The sequence below is a fragment of the Myodes glareolus genome, chromosome 1 (assembly GCF_982192425.1).
Source record: "Myodes glareolus chromosome 1, mMyoGla1.1, whole genome shotgun sequence".
Classification (NCBI taxonomy): domain Eukaryota; kingdom Metazoa; phylum Chordata; class Mammalia; order Rodentia; family Cricetidae; genus Myodes; species Myodes glareolus.
Genome location: NC_142026.1, coordinates 19698789 through 19720752, shown reverse-complemented (window position 1 = coordinate 19720752; position 21964 = coordinate 19698789). Strand labels below are relative to the sequence as shown.

At 44.0% G+C, this 21964-nt stretch overlaps 1 protein-coding gene across 2 annotated transcripts in view; it reads left to right on the top strand.

The window, feature by feature from the left end:
* Window positions 1-17697, top strand: part of Epha4 (EPH receptor A4) — a 146195-nt gene extending 128498 nt beyond the window's left edge. Inside the window, exons 14-18 of one of the 2 annotated variants that reach the window (XM_087904692.1) lie at window positions 241-390; window positions 3806-3999; window positions 10648-10832; window positions 11141-12037; window positions 15148-17697. In XM_087904692.1, the coding sequence (XP_087760818.1) occupies window positions 241-390; window positions 3806-3999; window positions 10648-10807 (504 nt within the window). In that variant the 3' untranslated portion in view covers window positions 10808-10832; window positions 11141-12037; window positions 15148-17697. The remainder of the gene's footprint in view (window positions 1-240; window positions 391-3805; window positions 4000-10647; window positions 10833-11140; window positions 12038-15147) is intronic. The other variant, XM_087904687.1, reaches the window with a different exon arrangement.
* The last annotated feature ends 4267 nt before the right edge of the window (window positions 17698-21964 follow it).

Here is a 21964-nt window from a genome sequence, read left to right as displayed (position 1 = left end):
GTGCCCTAAGCAACACTCAGAGAATAATTAGACAGATCATTCGTTCACTTCCCTGTGGTTAACGAACACACATGAGAATTGTCTCAACCTGGAAGACTTGACTCAAACAAGTCTGTTATTACCGAAAGTACCTCAGGAATGCGGTTGTCTCGTTTGTTTGAGTCACTACGCTCAGAAACAAAAGTGGCGGGCACATCACTGGGAACGTTAGAAAATAACCCGTAGCTGGAATCTTCGCAGGGTGGCAAGATTCCTATCCGGTGGACTGCACCAGAAGCAATTGCCTATCGTAAATTCACGTCAGCCAGTGACGTATGGAGCTACGGAATCGTTATGTGGGAAGTGATGTCATATGGAGAGAGACCATACTGGGATATGTCCAATCAAGATGTAAGTTTTGCCCTGAGATTCAGGAAGTTCTATATTACCGTGTGATTAAGTAAGCATTGGGTTTGAAATGATATCATTAAAGTCAACATTCTTAATATAAATAAATATACCTCGTGACCTCGTTCCACATTTTAACCAACAATAACTCGATTTCAAGACCAAAATTAAATTGTTTCCATGGCTTAGTGGAGGGGAAGAAAGAGATCCATGGATTTGTAGATAAACAAAGCAGAGTGTGAGGAAACACATTTCACATGTGGTAAAATTGACACAAAGGTTTTCTGGAGAGAAATCTAGAGAATATTTTAAAGCTGGCAGAGTTGTAATTAGACCTTGGCCCTCAAGGACTCTTAAATAAAGCTTCGCTAAATGACCCTCTGTAAATTATGCACGTCCCTTTAAATGTACCATCTGGACTCGTTCGTAAGGGAGCATCTACGATGCGTGCAATTTCAGAGACGCATTCAATAATGACACTAATAAGATTCCAGGCTAATAGAATTTAATTACAGACATCTCCAGTGAGAAAGGAAAAAAACAAATGCAAAACACAGAGAGTCCCAGATCAGGGCTTTCCTAGAACATGTTTTAGTTAATTCCGGAAAAAATTGGGGGATTGGAAGTGAAGTGTCCCCGCACCCATATCTTCCCAACTTTCCTAATACTTACTCGTGGTAGGACATTATAGAAGAGTGTTTACAATATAGTGCTTGGTTAATCAATTAAAATGATACTTTGGGAGTGTCATGCTCTGAGCTAGCTGAGCACTTTAAATTCCATTTTGGAAAGCTTTCCTTGACAATCTTGATTTTGATGTGGGATGCTGCCTGCCCCTGATGCCTCATCTACCTCACTCAACAGGAAACCAGAAAACCCTGACAGATGCACCCAAATAGAACGCAGCTTCCTAAGAACACAAGAGTGGTTGGAGCAATGGGGAAGCCACGTGTTCACATCTAAGTGTGTCTGTTGGTTGGGGGTGGGGCGTGGTTTTCCTCACTGTGTCTAACCCGTTTGAAGAAGAACGGTAGCTCCAGACATTGTGCCATTCATAAGAAAAGAGCCACGGTGGAGGGGATGAGAGACAACAGTTGGCCTGAGTCAATTACAAGGTCAACAGGGTTGGAGGTGAGGGCTTTGTAGTCCTTTGTTGGAAGGGATTATAGTTTTTAGATTTCTTCAAGTATTCTCTTTGAGCAATGTGTGGTTTCAGTCCTTCAGAGAGACAGAGGTACCCTCAATGAGCTTGGCATGCACGCGCTCACATATTGAGCTGTTTTCCTTGATAAACAAGAGAGTCCTGGTAAATGACCATCTACTAAAGAGAATGATATTCCTGCCCTACCTATTCTCACACTTAATTGTTTTGACAGTTTCTGTATTCCTGTAAAGCAATTTGACTGTTCTATGGCTTTTATTTGGGTGACTTTGAGGCCATTTCTTGCTCACAAATAATATTGCTATATCATTCATATGTGTTTGTCTCTCTGGATTTGGGGCCAGTAGGAATCATCAGGAAATGTAAGTGGCGTCATTGGGCATATGGCAAATGGAACGGGGGAAATACACCAAAATTAGTAACTTAAAAAAATGTCCCTTTTGCTCCCCCACCTGAAAGACTCAGTAGAGAGCTGAAGAACTTGCTTTATTAACCTAAGAGCTGTCTTCCTAGCTGGCCAGGGTAGGGAGCCGCCGAGAGTATTCATCACTGAGTTCTCTAGACAACAGCCCAGTGCTGTTTGCCTTCTCATCAATGGAGAAGGCTTTCATCAACTCGGAAGTCAATACCATGTACTTGGAAAGATAAAAGGAATAAAATGTTCAGATTGACCTAATATGCTTGGCAAAATTAAATGCAATGAAGGCACACAAGGCAGAGCCCTCTACCTTAGAAGAAACAGATCATTCTGATACAAGGATATATTGAAAAACATGTGGGAGATGGTCCTCTGTCCAAGGATGTCTGCTAGATTGAAGCAGTGTTCTGGGTAAGAAGACAGCAGTGAAATTTGTGCCGAGAATCTAGGTCCACTCGAGTTGACGATTTCCGACCACAGGCCAGTTTCTCAGCAGTCAGTAGCCCCTTTTGGGGTAAATCCAACATGGGTACGAGATGGCTGTGGCACTTTGTCTTTCTGGCAGCTGTCATTTGGGTAGGGGCAAAGAAAAACCAACAAAAAAAAAGGCTCAAAATACCAAACAAGTAAAAGTGCTTCCAGAATCTGAAGCTGCCCACGAATAAGTCTTATGAGTGAGAAACAGTATGAAGTAGTTCTTGGAATTTGTCAGGAGTCCGCCAAATCACCAATACAAGAGTCACGTCACAATGGGGAAGGGATTTAGGAGAAGACCAAAGAGACTGAGCCAAATGTGGTGGCTGAGGCAGGAGAATGGAGAGTGTGAGGGTAGCCGACTGAACCATATTGTTAGATCCTGTCCCTAAAAACGCGGTGCGGGGGGATGAAAGAGAGAGAAGTAACAAAGATACACGCAGTCTGTGCTGACATGCTAGAAGGGCCACATTAACGCGAAGTGGAGTGAGTCCTGTATCTACCTAAGCAGGTAGACAATCCACTCCAGGTGACCTTGAGTAATACGAAAATAGGCAACCACCACTGAAACATTCTTTGATGTATAAGGATCCCCCCTTAAAATATGAATGTTTTAGCAGGGTCATGGTAGCACACACCTTCAGTCCCAGCACTGAAGCAGAAGCAGGCGGATCTCAGAGTTCCAAGTTAGTCTGCTCTACATGGTGAACCCCAAGACAGTCGGGGCTATACAGAAACCCTGCCTCAAATAAATAAATAAATAAATAAAAAGTATTAATTAATTATTTTTTTTTTAAAAAGAATTGCCTTACTATCACTTTGAATAGTCAGCATCAGATTGTGGCCATGACAGAGACTGAGTTGACATCTAAGGGTGTAGCGATCTCCTAAGAGCAAACGGCTAGTGATCTGGAGGTGGGCACTGATGCTGATAGAGTAGCTACTGAATGAGGGCACAGAGTGATGCCTAGGAATTCCAATTTGGAATTACTCCCTAGGGAGCGCCTGCAGTGGCCCTGGGTGGATCTCCCTGGGGTGGTGGCCCCGGGTGGATCTCCCTGGGGTGTGTAGGTATGCTTTTGCTGAAGAGTAGATAGAGTACAGGCAGAACTCTGCGAGGCGAAAGGGGCTGTTGCCAAAGTTCTGACACCACGCTGAGATCTAATCGGGCCCTAACCACTTCGGGCTATCAATGCGTCTTTAGTTCAAGTTTCGGATTGGCATCACGTTCCATTTGACAGCTGGCTTTTCTCTCCCCTGTCGCCAGCAATACCTGGCGCTGGCTTCTGTGGAGGAGTTGGCGCCGCGCCCATGCTTAAGCCTCTGGCAGCTTACCGCATCATCCTGTTTGTTGTCTTCTCTAGGTGATTAAAGCCATCGAGGAAGGCTACCGGCTGCCCCCGCCAATGGACTGTCCCATCGCCCTCCATCAGTTAATGCTGGACTGCTGGCAGAAAGAGAGGAGCGACAGGCCTAAGTTTGGGCAGATTGTCAACATGCTGGACAAACTCATCCGCAATCCCAACAGTTTGAAGAGGACAGGGCCAGAGAGTTCCAGGTTTGCCATGCTTACTAATAGTGATGTACGAGGGACTATATCCTATGTGGCAGGCGAGTCTGGTGTATCCTAATTCTGCCTTCGCTAATTCACAAGCCACTTCCAAGCTCTGCAACCTGGATCGTGGCGCCTTCCTCAGTCACTTTGGGTCTGAAGAGCCCGGGGGTCTATGAAAAATATGAAGGTCCCGAGGCCATTGTTCACCAGCAGGTTTCCTTGAGAGGAAAAGTTTTCCTGTCAACGGGTTTAGTAGTAGACGCCAGACTCCTCTGCTTTAGACAGAAAGGCTTGTTGGTTAAACTGTTAAGTCAAAGAGTCAGGCCTGCCTGCGTCAGGTGAGGCACCCAGTTGGCTGCAAATCTGAGCTCCTTAAAGATGTCTCTTTTCTTGTGACCCTGACTTAAAAATAAAGCATCCCTTCCATGTCTGTATGTCTGCGGCCTTTCAACTTTAGCGGACTTTTGAAGTGCTCTTCAAAGCAGTCCTAACGTCCTGGAAGGGAAGGAATATAATATTTGCTATCCCAACACAGGACAAAGGGATCCTGGAGCAGATAAGAAAGGAACCTTCTAGTCTCGGGGCTTCTAAATGCCTCCCCCTGGCCATATTGGACAAAAGGGTGATCTTCAAACTCTTGAAATAGCACGAAACATGGCTAAAATTCATTTCTTATTTGAGCGGGGACCTTGTATAACTTTATTAACTGAAGAAAGACATTTTCTGCTATGTGAGGTTTCCCCCCTATTCTTGGGTTCAAGTGTCCCGTGCTACCGTCTCGCCAGCAAGAACCATGTGGTACACATAGGATCCTTCTGCAGTAAAGCTTTAATGCCCCTTGGGAGAGCGGGCATCAGCCAACATGGCGGAGACCCAGATAAGATGGAACCCATCCCTTATATAGGAAACAGACCCTGCTTTGGACGTGTCATTCTTGGATAGGTCCATTGTTCCCAGTCCCAGGTGATGCCTCGGGAGTAGGCGGGGACTCAGTGGGAAATTACCGAGCACATGTGCGTTCACCTGGTGGTGAAGCCGGATGTCAGCGCCATCTTGATAATGGAGAATGTGGCTGCGGCCTTCTACATCTCCCCCTAATTTTATTTCTTTGTAGAAAGGCAACTCCCTAGGAAGGTAAAGATAGAGGTCGCACTTCCCAAAATGAAAACATAAAAAATGGGCTTACATGGAATCTGTCCCTAGGCTCATGACATCTGGAACCTATCCAGCCTGCCCTCTGCCAATTTTTTGGGAAAGGGAATATACGGCAGGAAACCCTTAAGCAAGGCGACTTATCTCTCAGAGAGGGCCATTCTCTGTGCGATGTTCTTCAGCTCAACAACCTTTAGGGCTAGTTAAGCCAAGCATTCCACCCTGTGCAATGGACCATAGTCCTAGGGGTGCAGGAGCTGGTTGGCTTAAACCTTATTGCTTTAACATAGATAACCACATATCAGTAGAGGCCCCTGTTCCAGGGCAGCCAGCGCTTGTGCAATAACCATTTTGTTCCTACGATTTTGGGATTTGAGTCAGTAGACCATCCAGAGGAGAAACATTAATCCATAGCATAGGACTGTTTCAAAACATTTCCACCCCCACCCATTCTTTGAAGTAGGGGAATGAGGGATACGGCCCAGGACTGGAGTCCTATGGCCAAACTTATAAATCATCTCTAGGACGGTAGGGAGGGGGCCCAGAGTCTTATTGGTTGTAAAAAATCGGGGAGACACAGCCATCCTATGGTTGACTGGTAACAGTTTTAGGAAGGCTGAGAGTGTCCTCCATCGGTGTTTTGTCATCCATCCGCAAAATGGCAGGAGGAACAGCAGCCAGGTCCTCAGGCGAATCCGTGTGTTGTGGATCATTCTTCATTGTTTGGGTCAATCGCTCTGGCAGCCAGAATGGGCTTTCTTGATCCTGTGGGAAGACACAAACAGCTCCCCTGGATCTTAATAAGATGGGATCCGGGCCTTTTCATTTATTAGAAAGCACATTTTTCCATTTAACCAAATCTTTGGGCCGTTGTGGATCCGAACAATGTCGTGTTGTAGCATTTTGGCCATTATAATCCAGATTTAAAAAATTTATGGTGAACAGAGCCATGGCGATGGCCATTCTTGGCATCGGGGGCAGTTCCTTTATATTATTCCCCCCCTTTTTGTTTAAATAGATATTTATCCAATTTTTAATTTAAATAACCATGGCATTTTGTAACCTATCTTGAAGATATCCATAGTGTTTAGCAGAAATAACTGACAGGATAAGGGAAATTGATAGCAAGCAATAATTGACAAAACAAGGGGAAATCCAGTAGCATAGCAATGGCATAGCAATAACATTGTAATGTACAACAACAACATAGCAATAATTGACAGACCAAGGGCAGGAGCTGGACCATCCCTCAGGAACCTGCCAGCTCCGCAGCAATCAGGCCAGATAGCTCCATAGCGGAGGCTTTGTCCTCAGGCCTCTGGACAGATGAATCCATAGCATGAATAGTAGCATTTTTAGAAAAAAAAAACATAAATTTTTCTCCCAAAATAACATTTAAGAGTATTAAAAAACTCAGTGTAAAAATTTAGCACAGTCAGTATTGGAAGTAGGCTGGTCTTAAATTTAGAGACCTATAGGTCTCTGTTTTAAAGAGTAATCTTGTTTGTCTGTGTCATTATAGTAGGCCTTAGAATTAAACCATTTTAAATCTGGCATAGATGAGATTATTGTTTTAAAAATATGAGAAAACCGTTTTTTTGTTTTTAGCCTGGAGTCCTAAGATGACGTGGCCATTAGGGAACCCATATGGGGATCTCTGTTTTTTACGGTATGGGCCGTGTTGCCCCAGTGGCGCCTAGGAAAAACCCAGGCCCTGTTTGTTGATATTAGATTTAAGATTTATTGGCTCCTGTATTTCTTGCCGGTACGGTGGCCTTGGGTTTCAGAGCCCGCCCGCCATCCAAGGGCTGTGCTCGGCCCTAGGCCTGCTTGCTGTGCGGATCCCCGTGTCCCAAGCCAAGAAGTGGCGGCTCCACCCCCAGGCGCCCCTGCCTTCCCCGCGGGGCTAGCCTCATTCTCTGAGGCCTGAGGCTGTGTTGGTGGCGGAGTGTGGCGGGAGCCGACATCCAGACCAAGGCTGCACAGGCCGGCAATAACTTAAGGTCCGCGCCAGAGCCTGCGGCTCAAGGGGCCAATGGGAGAAGCAGCGAACAGGGCCGCTTCCCTACTAGCAAACTCTCAATATCTGTGCCATAGCAAAAGCAGCTGTAAACTCTCATAGATCCAGCCAACGACCCAATCATCCCAAAATCCAAGGGCCCTTCGTATCCACCTCCCTGCGGAGCCCGAAACATCAGACAAGCCAAGCATATATATAGCAATCTTTTAGGAGGACTTGAGTTTTTAAAATGCTAAGCAGTTTTTAAAAACTTAAGTCATATTATGTAGATGTAATATGGTATTGCCTGTTTACTGCATTTAAACCTTAATTGTGCTTTTATTATGATAAATATGATCAGCCCTGCCTGAAGTCAGCATCGTTTAGCATAGCCAAATGGAATCAGAGCCATTTTACCCTCAGAGACCAGCATAGTTTTAGGTACATTGTAAGCCTTCTGGCCCGGCTGCCTGTGGCATCGCTGTGACATCCTCCAGGCCAGGCATCAACCGAGCCGCACCAATTGAGCCGGCGCAATGTGCTCCCCACCATAGCCATAGAGCAAAGCTCCGCTCCAGCCGCCCTCCAGCCCCAGTTGCACCCATTCCGAGCCCAAACCGGTGTATGGAGCAAAGCGGAATTCAGAGAAGCAGGCTTGCTGCTCTGTAAGGACCTCATTTAATCTTTTAGGGAATTTGGGCGTCGTTTAGTCTCTTTGGCTGCTTCCTGTTGTTATTGGGCCGTTGCATTCTTAGGGGTATACATTACAACATTTTAGGAGGTCTCGGTGATTCAAACCACGTGGATCTCAAGCACGTACTTAGGCTCCCATCCTCCGTGGAGGCGAAAACAGAACCTCTCCTCCACAACATCATATTCTCAAGCCCATGTCTTAAATCTAAACTATCTTTTTTAGCAGCTCCCAAATTTAAATATCCCTCTCCTGTCCAGTATACAAAAAACAACACGAACAACACAACATAAAGCCTTCGACCCTGCAAATCAGCCTTCTCCCCCATCTCCATTCTCCCAAAATCACCGGGAGGTCCTTTTTAACTTATTTTCTTTTCTGTCTCCCCCATTTTTTACCGGAGGGTCCTTTTTAACTTATTTTCTTTTCTGTCTCCCCCATTCTTTACCGGAGGGTCATTTTTTAACTTATCTGGGTGCGCGCATAACCTCCCATTGTTGTTCAGTTTTTGATATGCTCTCTGGACTTTAGAACGTACCTCTCTGAGCACGCATGTCTACAGTTCTGAATCCTCCTTGTGTCCAAGGGGTCTCCGGTGGTGCAAAGTTCTTCTTTTTCCCGGGTTTCGGCACCAGATGTCCCGTGCTACCGTCTCGCCAGCAAGAACCATGCGGTACACATAGGATCCTTCTGCAGTAAAGCTTTAATGCCCCTTGGGAGAGCGGGCATCAGCCAACATGGCGGAGACCCAGATAAGATGGAACCCATCCCTTATATAGGAAACAGACCCTGCTTTGGACGTGTCATTCTTGGATAGGTCCATTGTTCCCAGTCCCAGGTGATGCCTCGGGAGTAGGCGGGGACTCAGTGGGAAATTACCGAGCACATGTGCGTTCACCTGGTGGTGAAGCCGGATGTCAGCGCCATCTTGATAATGGAGAATGTGGCTGCGGCCTTCTACATTCAAGTGACTCCCAATCCTCCTTTTGAGATTCTAGTCAGTTCCTTCAATTCCCAGGGTGAATTTTCTCTACCTGGTTAACCTTCAACTGCGTTCTGTTTGGAGGGGAGAGATGCTTGTTTAAGGCCATTCATTAGTGTTTGGTACTTCTCTTAGCATTTAGGTAGCCCTTAATAGCTCTCCAGCCACTAATATGATGTAATGCCTGTTTCACATCAAAGCCTTGAGCAGACTGAGTTACAGCATAGGCGGCTCTCAGTTCTGAACTTTTTCTTGATAATAGTACTTAAATAATGCTTGTCACTGTTGCTGATAATAGAATGTCATAGACCCTGGTACACAATGTAGCACAAAGTTAGGCAAATGTGGTGGTCTACAAAGAGAACGAAGACTGCAGAGCAAGTCCGGCAATGACCTTTGGAACCAATTGACACCGAGTGACCGTCTTTTCACCCTGGCGTTGGTTTGGATCTTGTCATGCCCTTAAAGCCCTGTCGTGAGCTTAGCTCGAAAAGACAAGTATATACAAACAAGAACAAACGCAAAACATGAGTATGTTATTAATGTGGTGATGTTATTAACGCAAAATTGGGAGAATTCGAGCTTCATTATTTTTACTGTAAACAAATGCTGCGTTTTACTAGGAAAGAATTAGACAATTGAAGTAACAGATACAAAAGGAAGGTCAGAAAGGCAAGTGTTTGAACACAAAGCTGAGTTCAAAAAAGGAGTTTTCTGCTAAAATATTTATGTGAAAGAGAAATAATGGAAGCCAAAATAATTTTGGTAAAGACGAAAAAAAATTCAAGGAATGGATTAATTCTGTATAAAGAAGTCTAGGCATTACAATAATTTTCTTTTTTATAATTTTTTTTCTTGTCCCAATCAAGGACATTATACCAACTTAAATGTTGATGCATGATCACTGATTCAGGCTTAAATGCTAAACTCAGACACAGACTTTGTATGATTTTGAGGGGAAAGAGAAGTGTAAGAAAGCTGTGTTTCTATGTAGGAAATTACAGTAGAGGGGTTATGAAATGCCTCTCCGAAGGACCAGCCTGTGGTCTTTAAGTATTCTGGAGATGACTGTAAGTCTCCTAAAAACTTGCATGGATTAGAGGTCCCTTGTGCATCTCTATCAGGAGGAAAAACAGAATGCCCGCAACCAGTCAGTCTTGACTAGTGATCTAATAGTAAACACCTGGCTTGAGAATGAATAAATTAATAACTAAGTTAATAAGAAGAGCTTGGACGTTTTTGGAATGACTACTGACAGAGGAATCTGAGGCGCACATGCCACAACCCTAAGAGCAATCAAAGCGCCGTTCTTTCTGCTGGCCTTGGCACACGTGCTGGTCAGGCAGGGGTTGATTAGAGAGTGGATTAACTCCAGCTGTCCCTGGATGGTGGGAATGCACTGAGCATGTCTCCAGACCTCGCTGAGAGCATGCTGGATCTGAACTCTTCTGCTTCCAGCAAGCCTGGCAGCTTGCAAGCTCCCAGTTTTCCTCCCTCATGCTTCACTGTTTCCACAGCTCCTGAACCAATTAATGTCTGTGGTATTTGGTCCTGAGGGAAAGTGGATTCTTTCCCAAAGACTGCACAGGTTAGCAGGGCTCCCGCATCCTCTACCAAGTTAGGATGGTCAGAGATCTGCTGTGAGATTCAATGTCCAGCTCAGTCCACCTAAAATGAACGCCAAGAAAAAAAAAGAGAGAAAAAAGCACACATTAATTTCGAATGACAGTTATCCCATTTACACCTCTTCGTTTGACCCTCTATTTCCCTGGTCTGTCCCATGCAGTCTCATCTCTTTCGGTTTATGTCTTCTCTTTCCACTTTCAGACCAAACACAGCGTTGCTGGATCCCAGCTCCCCTGAATTCTCGGCTGTAGTATCAGTGGGCGACTGGCTGCAGGCCATCAAAATGGACCGGTATAAGGATAACTTCACAGCCGCGGGGTACACCACGCTAGAAGCTGTGGTTCACATGAACCAGGAGTAAGTACTCAGCGATGTAACACCAAAGGGTAAATCTAGATTTCATAGTATTTTCCTGTTTCGCTTTGAGTTTCATAATCATTCCCTACTCATCCCAAAAAAAAAAAAAAAAAATTGAAAGCTGGAATGCCTCTCATTTAGATAGAATATAATTTTACATGACCTCTATTGTACCTGCATTGTTATATTGGATTGCTTAATGGAACATTTGTACACCTTTCTTGTACTGTATTGATTGTGGCTGATTCAAATGTGTGTCTGCATGAAGCCTTGAGAAAGAGGGTCCCGGCACCCCTGTGACGTTTTCTTTCCCTCTCTGTCTTTGCCCCACCTGCAGTGACCTGGCGAGAATTGGCATCACCGCCCTCACACACCAGAATAAGATTTTAAGCAGCGTCCAGGCGATGAGAACCCAAATGCAGCAGATTCACGGCAGGATGGTCCCTGTCTGAGCCAGTACTGAATAGACTCCGAACTCTTGAAATTAGTTTACCTCATCCATGCACTTTAATTGAAGAACTGCACTTTTTTTACTTCGTCTTCGCCCTCTGAAATTAAAGGAAAAATAAAAAATACCCGCAGCGTTGCTTGGTGTATGAGATTGCTGAAACCGTGGGGCTTACGCGAATGGCCTAGATCATCAGATTTAAACCTGGAGCCAGTAATTTCTCAGAAGTACTCTTGTCCGTCGCTGGTGTATAAAATACATGTACTTAGATAGATAAAACTCTGCCTCCGAGTTTCGACGCCCGTTTTTCCCGTCCGATGCTGGATTTTGGAAGTCACCTTAATCCTTTCTGTTTGGAATTTCAACCGAAGGATTTCGTCTGTGGCGTCAACCACTGTCATCATTCGCCGCTGAGGCCCAGGAGCATTGCGGAAGGACTCAAAGGTGGCCGTCGGGGCTTGGTTCGTACCACAGAACAAAATCCAGGTGAAAGCCTCGTGACCCACCCATGTTGCCTCTTCAGTGCCCAGGACACTTGGTGGATTTCTATGACACAGGGGGCTAGAAAGAAATGGAAAGTGGATTTTTTTTCTTTTTTTAAATGCAAACTCCCAAGCCCTATTACCCCTAACTGGACAAATGAGGTCTCTTTGGGCCTGAGGCTGTGCCATGTAACGTCTTATTTGGGAATGCTACAAACCTTCTGGATAGTGGGCTGTGACAATCCTGAATGGGGAATTTTCATATTTCCCCCTGCTTTGAAGAGGCAACTTCCAAGTTTACAAGGTAAGCTAAAAGATGAGCTTTGTCTCTCTAGTAAAAATCTCTCCTTCTCTCTCTCTAACTTGATTCCATTTGAAACACTGAAAAGCTTGCATGTCAGGTGCTGGGTTGTGAGAGATTTCAGTTCTCTTTTGATAAATGAAGATACTGAAACCAACATGGCTGCCCTGTTGTTAGGGACGGTAATAAGGAAGTCACAACTGTTCCCAGCCTCACTTGACACTGACCTTTTGGTGAGTCCCCTTGAGCTAAGGCAGTGGTGTGGGGTTACTGGGTAAGACAGAAAATGCTTCTTTGTTTAAGTGACTCCCAGCAGACATTCCCAAGGCTCCTAACACTACGTCTAATATCCAGATAGTAACAAACTTGCCTGGCTTCTCAATGAATGGCCTCACATGGCAAGAGAACTGTTCATGAGGGAAACACAGCCTCTCTATGTTAAGTTCTAGAGCTTTCTTCATGAAAGCTGGTATATTATGTGGATAGATCGTTCATTCATAGATGTAAAAGGCCTAACTTTGAGCTAGGAGTTTTGTTTTAACTATTTCAGCTTTATCACTTTTAACTAAGAGTTTGGCCAGGTTTAATAACCCCTTCCCTGCCCCCCCTTTCATTTTTTCCTGAAAGCCATTTCTCAAAGACTAGAGTAAGGAATGCTGAATTTGATGCTGTCAGATGCTGACAGTTTAGTAAAGACCTGCCTTACAATGTTAGTTATAAAAAGCTTTTCTCTTCCCAAGGAATATGATTTTTTAAAAGTACTCCAACAAGTTTTGCTTTATTATTGGTTTTGCTGAAGTCTGGGATTTCTTGATTTTCCTGCAAAAAGTTGACAAATGTGGGTGGGGTTCTACTTTCTTTTTTTTGTTTTTACGTTGACTTGCTTTGTTTTACAAATAGTTTTGTTGAAGAAAAGCTCTGGAAATCTGGGGGCAGTGTTGATTTTGTTTGTTTGCTGTGTTTATTATGTGCATGCATGCATGTGTGTGGCCTGTGTCTGGAGGTTAGAGGACAACACACACAAGTTGGTTCTCTGCATGTGGGTACGAAAGATCGAATTCAGGACAGCGGGCTTGGCAATGGGCGCTCTTACTCCCAGAGCCACCTCACTGTCCGAGTACATTGTTCTTGGTTTCCACCGTCCTATTCTGATAACAAAGCAAGCATGTTGGCACTCTGCATGAAGTGAAAACAGAATAGTACCTTGCAACCAGTGTTGGATGATTAAAAGGTTTCCTTTTTTTCAAAAAGCCACCAACTTGAGGCTTGACATGTTTTTCTAAACATGGAATGTGCTCAAAGCATAACTTCACTAACAAGTGAGCAGTATTTGTAGTGTTGAAGTCCTTCTTGTTACTCCTTAGCAGGGATTGCTGTCTATGAAATAGTATGGAAGGTTACATCATTCAAAGGCCGCCTTCTGAGTAGAAGGGGTAGTTTGTGTTAGAGACAAGGCCAATAGAACGGCCAAAAAGGGATGTTCCAAGTGTCTGCAATAATACACCAGGAGCAGTAAAAGTGTTTACTGCCTCCAGAAGCCTTAGCATGAGAGCCATGAAAACAATAAGAGAGCCGTGCTGTTTCCCAGGGTGCCGTGCCAGACTCTGGCATCTCGACAGCTCCGGAGTCTAAAGCCAACCGAAACGGTGACACTGGAAACTTGCCCCGCTTTGCTTCCTAACTCAGTTCCTCCACCTGTAAATTAGAGAGATAATGATACCTTGGTAATAACAGCTTTCCCGACGTGGTGGTGTGCCCTGAAAGAGGTGTCTCTAGCAGGGAGAGAGAGAGAGAGAGAGAGCTCCCCAGGGAGGAGTGCTTTTCTCCCATCTCATCCAGGTGACCTGCGTTCACAAATGGTTCAGCAAGCATTCACCGCTCGTGGCCCCACTGATCAAAACGTAGGTCAGGTGCTAAGGACCGGCGGAGTAATAATGCCCTTCACTTAGCTTTATAGGAGGCTGGGACGAAATATGTATCGACATGGAAGGGGACACCTGTAGAGATATTTACATACCCTCTAACTAACTCTGAAGAGAAGCACTTTTGCGTATTGAGCACATTGTGTTCTATGTGGTGTCTTAAAACCCTTTCTAGGCTACATGCCTTCATTTCTAGAATTCCCTTTAATGAAGGGACTGCCTGAACACCGACTCTGATGTTAGCTAGATGTCAACATTCATGGTCCCCTCTCAGCTTGGCTAGCCTCTTCACTTGAGCAGGTCCCGACAATGTCTGCTCTGCATTGTGAATATCGTTACATAACAGGTCTTTGTATTTCCACAATAAGTAAAGAAGTGGGTTAATGGATAGACAGTGACAGATGTAGCAGAAGAGTCTTCCCATCAGAAATGTGCCTGGGCATGGTGCAGCTGTCGTGGAGATTTAAGGTCAAGTTCACATTCTCCTTGTCCTTTATATGAGCCTGTGTGGACCTGGTGCAATCTGTATATGGTCAGATTTCAAACCCTACGTTTCATAGGCTTATTGCTTTCCGGAAAGGAGGGGATAGAAAACATGCCCGTTCCTGTTTCTTTCTTTTCCTTATTTTGCTCTTTTAATTTTCGCCTTGTCATTGTTTATGAGACAGGGTCTCATCACATAGGCTGCGCTGGCCTGGTACTTCCTAACAGACAAGGTTAGCCTCAAATTCATAGAGATCCACCTGCCTCTGCCTCCTGAATGCTGGGATTAAAAGTTTGTGCCACTATGTCCAGCTCGCTCATTTTCTCTCTGTCTCTTTCTGTCTCTGTCTCTCTCTCTCTCTTTCAAAATAATAGTTTGAATTGACAGATATGGCTGTGCATGCCTCTAATGCAAGCAGTCAGGTGGATCTAAGTTCAAGGCCAGCCGTGGTTACATAGTGAGCCCCTGTTTCAAATGATAACAGCATTAGAGTTTGGATAATTATAAACAGTCTGTGTATTGGCAAGTGAGTTGTTCCTATTAGCCCATGTACATATTAATGTACATATTAATGATACTCATCACGCGTGCTGAGCCTTGTCATTTTCTGTGAATCCAAAATGCTGTGTGTTCTGCTTCAGTTTGATATAAGTTGGTTGGCTGCTGGCTGGTAACACTGGCTGACGCTTTGTCCCTTTTCTCTACAGGGAACAGATTCTGCTATCTCAGCCTCACAGCCCTTCCTGTTGATTACAAAGCCCTTGGAAAAGAAAAAAAAAGAACACACCCTCCTTGGTTCTTCCGAACTTTTTTTCCCCCTTTGGCGTCTCTTCTGCCAGTGTTGAGGCAAAGACACTTGATGGAACACCTGTACCTGGAAAGTCGAAGAAATGGTTCAAGTCCCCTTCACCCAGGAAAGCAGCAGCCCCAAGCTCCAGCATCTGTTCTCCAGCTGCGTGGAGGAGTGCGCTGCCTCGAGGCAACAGCTCTGCAGAGCCCTTCCAAACCCCTTGTGGTTTTATTTATACGTATTTCCATAATCCATTCCCGTACGTCACTGCTGCATCGGAGTGGCGGCGAGTGACCAAATGTTACAGGTTTTTCTATGGACGCCAGGTCAGGCGCCACCGCGCAGAACAAAGCCAGTCCCGTAAGCTGCCTACGGTATGCATTGCTGAAGTGACATTTTACCCAGGGTGTGCCATTGCAGTGATATAAATATATTTTTTTCCTAGACTAAAATATGACCTGAATATCTCTTTTGATGTGTGTACATAGGTGCGTGTGTGCATGTGTGTGTGCGCGTGTGTGTGTGTGCGCGCGTGTGTGGTGTGTGTGTGTCCGCGCGTGTGTAACCTCATGCTTCGAACTGCCTGTGAATGTTGTGGAATGCTACCCCTGGAGAGTTCTGGCTTATTACCAGTTCAAAGATAAAAGAGTCACACGCTATATGCGGCCCGGAGACCACGGCCGTCCCCTTGGGCAGACAGCTTGAAAATGTTATATGGTCTGTATCTTTAAGAGTAATGTAGCTGTCACACTAGCCATAAGAAGCAATTCTATAGCTTTGGACAGATGTGTTTTCACCTCCGCAATGGAATGATTGTTGAATAAAAACCCACCCAAGGCGACAAGCCCGTCACCAAAATCGCAGATTCTGTGGGGACTCGTCTGACTCTCCAGTTCCACAACGGAGAGAGAAGGGGATGGAATCCATGGACTGACCCCAGATGGAGTACAAGTCGCCTTTGTTTCCCTGCATCAATGAACTTGACGAACGTGAACAAATAAATATATGCAATTCATATACTTTTGGAGATGAACTTAAAGGTGTGTGTCAGCCTTGAGATGATGTGTCTGGAGTAATACTTTGTGTCCCAGTGTCACAGAATACATACATACATGCCAGTGGCTCTTGAGGTTAGTGTAGCTGGGATGCCGTGGCCTCTAGCAATTCCAGGTTCCCCAGTTACATGTAGAAAGTTCTCCGGGAATTCATATGCAGCTAACTCCTTTTGCCCTTGAAAGTACATCAGTCTTCTAGAATCTGAGTTCTGGTGTATATCGACGATTCAGTATTGACAGGATAACGGATACCAAACTCCAGCCAGCATACTGCCATTTTACCTAACCTAAGTGGCTGCCTTGCTTATTCTGAGCTGTGGTTGCCGAAACTGTGGCCATTTATATAAGCTCTAACATCAAAATCAGGGACAAACGGGGGAAAAGAAAGATTCTGAACCATATATTGTTGAATACGTAGAGAAAAATCACCAATAAATATTTATTGCATTCTGACAGGGTGTGTGGCATTGTATTCTCATAACTATGCCAGAGTGACAAAGTCAATTCGCCCCTTTTGGGGGGACCTTAATATATTTTTAAAGGGATGTGCCTATGCATTGATGCCTGAAAAATATGTGTAAACAAAAAAATGAGGTAGAATCTCCGAGTGGATCATCTATCCCAGAGGTCGAGTGGAAGGAGAATTTCCGGGTCTGTATCCAGCCCAGGAGCCAGCACTGGTCTGCTGAGCTGGAAGGCTAAAGTCTATTCAGATCTACTAAGCAGTTTCAAGCTGCTCCCTGCACCAAATCAAGTCATTTCACCACGTGTCTGCAGGCTCCCAGTTATCTTGGCAATCTTATAAACGAACAGTTCTGGTGTGTCTAGAAGAGCGGGGAAAAAAGGTTGTGTTCACAACACAACGGATGTGTGCTCTGTGAGACCTCTTGTATTCATCTGTGAAGGGTCCGTGTATTAATCCATACACTCCTATAGCCTCAGTTATTTGTCTGAAGACACAAATTTCGACCAGTAAAGGAAAGTTCTAGAAGCAATATTTTCACTCCTTTAGCATTGTCCAAATGACATCAAGTATTGGTACATGCTGAAGAGTGCATTTATTTTGTATTACTCCAAGTTTGTTGGAATATGCAAGGACTGTGGTTATAATTAGAATGTATAAGGCATATTATAATTTAGTTCATTCATCCTGAAAAGGAAGTTAACCGAACATCTCTTGGTTCATACATGTTCCAAATTTTGAGCAACCTCTTGAGTTAGCCATAGATTTTTCTATTTTATTTCCATTTGTCAAGGTATTTTTCTTCCCTTCATGAACTTTAGGTACACATAACTTATGTCATTTATTTATGGTCTTTTATACCTAGTTTGTAAAGTTGTAAAATAGCAAACTAAATGCAAAGAGTTTGCATTTGAAAGTAATAAAGTAGTTGCCGTATACAAACCCAAAATCTGCTTGTCTTTATTATTTTATTTGTTACTTTATTTTATTTAGTGTTGCGGATGCATCCTAGGCATGAGCTAGACCCATCCTTTCTTTATTTTGAGACAGTCTTACTAAGTTGGCCAGCCAAGTCTGACATTCACCTCATAGCCCAGGCTGACCTTGAATTTGAAATCCTCAGATTGCCCGCTCCCAAGTAACTGGGATTACAACCTTATACCATACCGTTCTGCTTTTATTAGGTTTGGTTGTATCTTTTCATTATTTTTCATTAACTCAGTCTTCTTATTAACTCTTATAGCTTATATTAACCCATTATTCTGATCTATGTTAGCCATATGGCTTGGTACCTTCTTCAGCTGTCAGCTCACATGTTGCTTCTTCGGTGATCCGGGCAGGAATGGAGGAATGGACTTCCTCCTTCCTAGCCTTCTCCCGTTCTCATGGCCCCACCTATACTTCCTGTCTGATTGACCCGCCTATACTTCCTGCCTGGCCAATCAGCGTTTTATTAAAATACATGATTGACAGAATACAGATAATTCTCCCACACCATCTGGGATTATGGACTGTAGGCTGGTTTTTCTTTGCCTTATGTCTGAAAGCCACTTATGAGTGAGTACATATTATATATGCCTTTCTGGGTCTGGGTTACCTCACTCAATATGTTTTTTTTTCTAGATCCATCCACTTGCCTGCAAATTTCAAGATGTCATTTTTTTAAACCACTGAGTAGTGGTCCATTGTGTAAATGTACCACATTTTCTTTATCCAGTCTTTGGTTGAGGGACATCTAGGTTGTTTCCAGATTGCTATGACAAATAACACTGCTATGAACATAGTTGAGCTCATGTCCTTGTGGTATGACTGAGCATCCTTTGGTTATACCAAAAGTGGTATTGCCTATGCACAAAACACAAGCCCAAATGGATCAAAACCTCAATGTAAAACCAACCACACTGAACCTCATATAAGAAAGTACACTTGAATACATTGGCACAGGAGATTACTTCCTAAATATAACCCCATCAGCACAGGCACTGGGAAGCTTGAACATGAGGAATGGAACAGTCTGCCATAGCACAGGAGGGTGATGTATCTGGAAGCCCTAGGGGGAAACATCCCCTAGGAGTTAGCACATAAGCTTCTCCTTTACCCATAGACATTTCCAAAGTTCATTTCCCAAAGATTCAGGGATGAGCCCAGCTCAGCTTGGCTAGACCGTTCACATTCTCATCCTTGCTTGTCAAGTATTGCTGGATGCTGTGGAATAATCTTTTTCTCCACTGTGAATTGGTTAATAAAAGCTGATTGGTCGATAGCCAGGCAAATCATATAGGCAAGGTGATCAAATTGAGAATACAAAGAGAAAGAAGGGTGAAGTCATGGAGAGTTGCCAGGAGCTGCAGAGAACGCAGGGCATGCCAAAGGACAGGTAAAGCCACGAGCCACATGGCAGAATGTAGGTTAATAGAAATGAGTTAATTTAAAATGTAGGAGTTAGTTAGTAATAAGCCTGAGCTATTGACCAAGCATTTATAATAAGTTAAATAAGCCTCTGTGTGGTAATTTGGGAAGTGGCTCTGGGGATGGGGAAACTCCACCTACAACTGGGTCTCCTGCAGAATAGATGTCTATAACTCTCCAGCCACAACCCTCTTCACAAAGTGCCTGCCTTGTAGTCTTTTATAGTCTTAACCATTCCAACTTCCTAAGAGGAAGGAGGTGGGAGGGTAGGGAGTTCACAATTAAACCCCAGTTTCTGGCAAGAGATTTGAAGAGTATTCTCTTAAAAATAAGATACAACTAGAGTATGAAAAATCATACCAACCTAGATCCTGCACTTTCTGATGGGTAATGCTTTAAAGCCTTATTCTACGACCCCAGAAACATTGATTCAAAGCACACTCTTCAGGCTTTCGTTTATTAGGGTATTTCTGAGCATGAACTACTTATCAGACGTGGTACTCGGCTCTATTTCTATAATTCCCACCGTAGTCCCCTAAAGTAAAGCAAATGAAGAAGGGATGCTTTTTACCCCCATTGACAAGTGTGAATACTAGATGTGATGGTTAGATTAATTAGTCCAAGGCCACCTTGCTGATAACTATTTATTGGACAATTAAACACAAGCAAAGAGCCTCTAAAACAGTGGTTCTCAACCTGTGGGTCGCAAACCCTTGGGTGTGTGTCAAAAGACCCGTTCACAAGGGTCGCTTTAGACCATTGGAAAACACAGTTATTTACATTACGATTCGTAAAAGTAGTAAATTATAGTTGGGGGTCACCACAGCATGAGGAACTGCATTAAAGGGACGCTTAGAATCACTGCTCTAAAAATTTCAGGTTGGCATTTCACCACCCTAATATATTATGTGAAGTACATAGGTTGCCCCACCCAATCTCTTTACTCTGGTGGATGAGTACATTCTAGTGTGCACACAAGAGTCCTAACCCCTCATTGCTAGCAGTGTGTGCTCCATTCACTGCACTGTTCCCGGCTATTCTGATGTTCTGTCTTTTGTCAGGTAGGCTATTTTTAATGGATTTGTCATTCTCATTCTCTCTCTCTCTTTCTCTCTGTCTCTCTCTTTCTCTCTCTCTCTGTCTCTCTCTCTCTCTCTCTCTCCCTTCCCACCCTCTCTCTGCTTTCATTGGACAAATGATAATTTGAGTATAATATTTACCTAACAAAATGTTTTGTAAGAATTAATCTCTGTAGTCTACGTTTTGCTAAAAGTTTAATCTAGCAGAGCTAAGATAATGTCATCTGATACGGAGTCAGGGTAGGGTGGGAAAAGGTGGCGATTTCCTTTAATTACCATTTTCATGTTCTGAACATAAAAGCCACAGGCAACACATCTCAAACACCATTCTTCACTTTGATGGCCTGCGACACAGGCAGGCTAGTCATTATCCAAACAGAAACACGAGATGGGTCCCATGACAACAGGAAAATTAACTGAGGCATAAATGGAACATCATCTAATAAAAGATTTTATATGAACACCCTCCCTCAGCCACTTTCTAGTTTTGTGACCTTAGACAGATCCCTTCACCTCCCAAGAGTCACTTTTCTTGTCTTTAAATGAGCTACCTTCCCTAGTATTGTCCATTTGGTGTGAAAGATCAGAAGTTGATGGAAAAAAAAAAAAAAGATCAGTTCAGTGGAAAACTGCTGTGCCAAAGAGATGTCTTCACAGGCCAATCAGATGCCATGGCTGCCAAACAGATGTTTTCACAAGCCAATCAGATACCGTGGATGCCAGACAGTTTAGCAGGGATGCAGGTAAGCATCCAAGCAGGCACAGAGTAGAAATGTCGGGTTGCTAAGATGCTCAGGGGTATTATAGGGGGTGGTCTGTGTCTATGTGGGTTGGGATGTGTAGGATTCTGAGGTCCAATAAGAACCAGAGAACTTAGACAACATTGTGGACACTAAGAGAGACTCACATAGAGCTAATCTACATGGGAAGTAGGAAGTAGAAAAAGACAAGATCTCCTGAGTAAATTGGGAGCATGGGGACCTTGGAGGAGGATTGAAGGGAGGAGGGGAGATGCAGGGAGGGGAGCAGAGAAAAATGTAGAACTCAATAAAAATCAATTTAAAAAAAAGATTGGGTGTCATGTATTCTACAACCCTCCTTGGATTTATTTGATTAACAAACCCATTGGTTTATTGAAGGTTCTGAGAAGTGGGTGTTGGTGGTGCATGCCTTTAATCTCAGAACTTGGGAAACAGAGGCAGACAGAGCTCTATGAGTTCAAGGCCAGCCTGATCTACAGAAAAATCTTCCAGGACAGTCAGGACTACGTAGTGAGACCCTGGCTCAAAAAAACCAAACCAAACCAAACAAACAAACAAACCAAAAATAACAACAATATAAAGGCCTCTCTTAAACCAGTTTTGCCATTTTAATCTGGAATTTTGAAACTTGAAGCTTTTTAATGTCTCTGGAATGTGAAGCTATTTTCAAACTTTTTTTTTGATATCTGTTCTCTGGAGTCTCGTATACAAAAACAGAGAAGCAAGCAGAGGTGTGAGGACTTAAAGGCTGTAGAACTGAGCTCTCTAGGGTCAGTGCAAGAGCATGCTGACTGAATCGCTGTCCCCTAGCTTCCCCTGCCACATCTCAAGGCAGGGGAAGTTTTGCTTCCAGATTGCAGCTGATTGAAAATTGCCCTTTCTGCCTTGGTGGTCAAGCAAGCAGCTATAATGCTGGTAGGGTACAGAGCATGTGAGATTCCAAGCAAGGCTCAGGGAGATCACAATG